This window comes from Amblyomma mixtum, chromosome 10 (genome assembly GCF_055824585.1).
Source record: "Amblyomma mixtum isolate Tamu chromosome 10, ASM5582458v1, whole genome shotgun sequence".
Taxonomy (NCBI): domain Eukaryota; kingdom Metazoa; phylum Arthropoda; class Arachnida; order Ixodida; family Ixodidae; genus Amblyomma; species Amblyomma mixtum.
The window spans coordinates 172,152,035-172,156,109 of record NC_143021.1 but is presented as its reverse complement, the minus strand read 5'-3'; the positions used below and the strand labels follow the sequence as shown (position 1 = coordinate 172,156,109).

Sequence of the window (4,075 nt, the reverse complement as noted above, 5' to 3'; positions counted from 1 at the left end):
AATCCCGGCCCTAACACGCGTACAGGCGCGGCCATAAGTAAACGGAGCACGCTATTCTATTCGAAGTGCAATCACGCCTTCTCCAATGGAAATGAAGAAGCGTTGTTTGTCTACAGGAAAGCCCACCAACCTCCGCTGCCAGCATGCACGTCCCACTGCTGGAAATTTCGATTAGGTGACGCGTGAAAAACATTCAAAGACAGATGCGTGCTTCGTTTACTTTTGTCCGCGCCTGTACATCCTCAACTGAAGCGTCTGATGACATAATGGCGGCACTCAATCAAATCCGAGAAGGGCAAACCTCTATACTAAACGAAATGAAATCGATGAAAACTAAACTCTCACGGAACGATGAAGTACTTGACGAAATCAGGCAGAGGCTATCCAAAATTGAAAGCGAGTTTTCTTCAATACCAGCACTAAAATCTCAAGTCGAAAACATCCAGGCGCTCGTTGAGGAGAACGCGCATGAAATATCATCCATAACAAGCAGGCTTGACGATCAGGAGGACAGGGCACGTCGTTCTAACCTTTTGTTCTTTGGACTAACCGATGAAGAACAAGAAACGTGGTCGGAGTCTGAGGACTCAGTCGTAAATTTCTGTAGTACTAAACTGAACATTGAAATTACACCTACGGACATCGAACGGGCGCACCGGCTGGGAAAATTTGATTCTAACAAAACTAGGCCTATTGTAGTAAAATTCGCACGCTTCAAGACTAAAGAACAGATACTTTCTAACGCAAACAAGCTGAAGAACACGGGCTACCGCATAAGCCAGGACTACTCACTGAAAACCCGTACCGCACGGAAACATCTCGTCGAATATGGAAAGGCACAACCGAAAACATTTAAGCTGCGTCATAACAAACTCATTATCAACAACAAAGCGTACATATTTAACCATACTATGCAGAAAGTCGTCCCAATAACCCCGTAGCTAGATCGCAACACCAGCACGATTCATAATACGAATGCCGTATCATTTCTGTACACTAACATTAGAAGTTTACTACCCAAGCTTGACACACTTCGTAGCCTAATCGGCACGACGGAAAGCAAGATTATCATATTAACTGAAACATGGTTAAACTCAACCATCCACGACACAGAAATTCTTTCATTTCTTCCTGAATTTAATATCTTCCGGCGTGATCGCGAAAATAGGCGCGGCGGTGGTGTACTCATAGCTACCCACCACTCCCTCCATTGCACTCTAATTAACATCACTTCTTCTTTAGAAGCCGTGTTTGTAATATGCAACATCTCATACCCACCCATTATTATCAGAACCTTCTATCGAGCCCCAGACGAAGATCCCTCGCTTTCTGAACACTTCAACAACGCCGTTCACTTTTTAACATCGTCATACCGCCAAGCCTCCATTTTCCAGTTTGGTGATTTTAACTTTCCTGCCATCACATGGTCTGACGTCACATTAGCAACAGCTAAAAAAAACGCCGAGAGCGATTTCGTCAATGCATGCCTTACATTCGGGTTATCCCAGCTTGTTTCCATCCCTACTAGAGAAGATAACCATTCCGCGAACAAACTAGACTTAGTGCTCACTTCCCGCCCCGACAACATATCTTCCCTTACGTATCTACGTGGCATTAGTGATCACAAAATAATACATGCCTCGATCTACTGCCAGCTACCTCATACCAAAAAAGCTAAGAAGAAACTAACACTTTATCATAAAGGGGACTACGCAAAATTAAATGATAAGTTATCTGAGTTTAGCACGTCGTATCTAGCAGATTTCACCACTCGTTCCATTGAAACCAACTGGTCTCTTTTCAAACACAAAATGCACGAACTCATCGGTGCACATGTTCCCACTATAACCGTAACCGAAAGATCAATGTCCCCCTGGTTCAACACTACATTAAAGCGCCTAAGCAACAAAAAGAAAAGACAATATCGACAGCTAAACGCTTAAACACCCCTTCCGCTTGGGAAAAATACTACACCACTGACAAAACACTTCAATCACTGATCACTAGAACTAAGCGCGCCTTCTATTCAAATACATTGCCTAATATGCTACTCACAAATCCTAGACAATTCTGGAAAATTATTAACCCAACCCAATCCAATCTCTTATCTCTTCTCGGCGAACACAACAATCCTATTCCTGATCCGGCAGTGCCTCAAGCTCTAAATTCCGTATTTTCATCCGTATTTACTAATGATCCTGATGATAACCTCCCAGATTTCCCGCCATACAATCACCCAGTCATGCCTGCCATTACCTTTGACGCTATTGGCATCGAGAATTTAATAGACAACCTTAAGGTCTCATCCTCAGCCGGTGTCGACGGGATCAACTCCAAACTACTCAAAAACACAAAAAATATTACAAGCCTAATACTCTCGTACATATTGAAGCGGGTAGACGACGACGACAATGAGGGTTGGCACGAGTGGGAGGAGTAGAAGACGACAACGAAGTTCGGACTGTGTTCTCAGCGCCGCTCGCAGCTGTTCTAATCTATTTGTAAATATTTGTGAATATATTCTTTCCCGCAACATATTTGGTGGAGGTGCGGATTTCCCCTACGTCTACCGACGACGGAGCTCCGCAGCGGCCGCCAGTTGCCTTCCGTCATCATGACCCGAGACGCCTCCCAGCAAACCTCAGCCCCGGCCATGACATCACTCGTTCTTTCTTCCCCTCGTGACCCTGGGACATTTTCTGGTACCGACCACACTGACGTCGACGACTGGATCAACATGTACGAACGCGGGAGTACGTACAACCGCTGGGATCCGACCCTTTTGCTGGCAAATGTAATCTTCTATCTAAAAGACGCCGTCCGGGTCTTGTATGAGACCCACGAAGACCATCTGACCAGCTGGGACGTGTGCAAAGAGAAACTGCGCGAATTGTTTGGACGGCCGCTCGGCCGAACGCTTGCCGCTAAGAAGGACCTCGCCTCCCGAGCTCAAACATCTACGGAGTCCTATGTGTCGTACATTCAAGATGTGCTGGCCCTCTGTCACAAAGTTGACGCCAACATGCCTGAGCCTGACAAAGTCGGCCACGTGTTGAAGGGAATCGCCGACGATGCGTTCAACTTGCTCGTGTACAAGAACAGCACTATAGTCGACGGAATTATTAAGGAATGTCGACGCTTCGAGGAAGCCAAAAGCAGGCGTATTAGCCAGCCGTACAAACGCCTCCCCAACACGGCTGCGACTTCATGTGAAGTCCTGCGACACCGGGAAACTCCAGCGCCTCCAGAAAATGTGACCCGCATCATCCGACGCGAGCTCGAAGCTATGTCCCCTGCCCTCCTGCATCTACATGGTGGCGACAACCGCTTGCCTACCATCTCTCTGGTACAAGCTGTCGTCCGCCAAGAGCTTGCAAACCTCGGTTTCCAGCCCGTCAGCCCCGTAAGACCTTCACCACCACCCGAAATCACTGCGATTGCTCTTGGACGACCTTCGTGCTTCACTCCACGTCGGCGAAACCCTAACGACTGGCGGACAACCGACGACAGGCCCATTTGTTTCCACTGCCACCGCATTGGCCACATCTCCCGTCACTGTCGAAATTATTGGTCCCGTCGCAGCACATACCGTCCTCTCAGCTCCCACCGCGACGACGAACAGCCCAGCCACTACACGCCCCCTCCAGCCCAGCACAGTGCTACAGTCGACGGCCAGATTCCCCGCTCCAGCCGTTCCCCGTCCCCCCTGCGTCGACAGCCTCGTTCGCCCCAACGCCGTCACTCCTCTCCTGGACCCTACGGACGCTCGCAAGCGGAAAACTAGACGCTGCAGTGTCTGGAGGTGATGCTGCAGTACAGCCCCAGTCCCAAAATCCTCGATTAGCCCTTCGCGCACACCATAATTTGCTCGCCATTCATATCGATGGAGTGCCTGTGAGAGCCCTGATCGATACAGGCGCGCACGTATCCGTCATGAGTTCAACCCTACGACGCCGCCTCCGAAAAGTACTGACCCCTGCACCCAAAGCCGTTCACCGCGTTGCCGACGGCGGAAGACCTCCTGTTGTTGGACTATGCACCGCCCGTGTGACCATATCCGGCCGCCATACATCCG

General features: G+C 49.0%; 1 protein-coding gene across 1 annotated transcript; it reads left to right on the top strand.

The window, feature by feature from the left end:
• The first annotated feature begins 2,737 nt into the window (after positions 1 to 2,737).
• On the top strand, positions 2,738 to 3,784 carry LOC149327740 (uncharacterized). Its single transcript, XM_089564959.1, has one exon. The coding sequence runs from the start codon at positions 2,738 to 2,740 to the stop codon at positions 3,782 to 3,784; it is 1,047 nt and encodes a 348-aa protein (XP_089421085.1).
• Positions 3,785 to 4,075: the final 291 nt, after the last annotated feature.

Excerpts from the sequence above, each read along its gene's own strand:
- LOC149327740 (XM_089564959.1), top strand. The coding sequence starts at position 2,738 with ATGTACGAACGCGGGAGTACGTACAACCGCTGGGATCCGACCCTTTTG.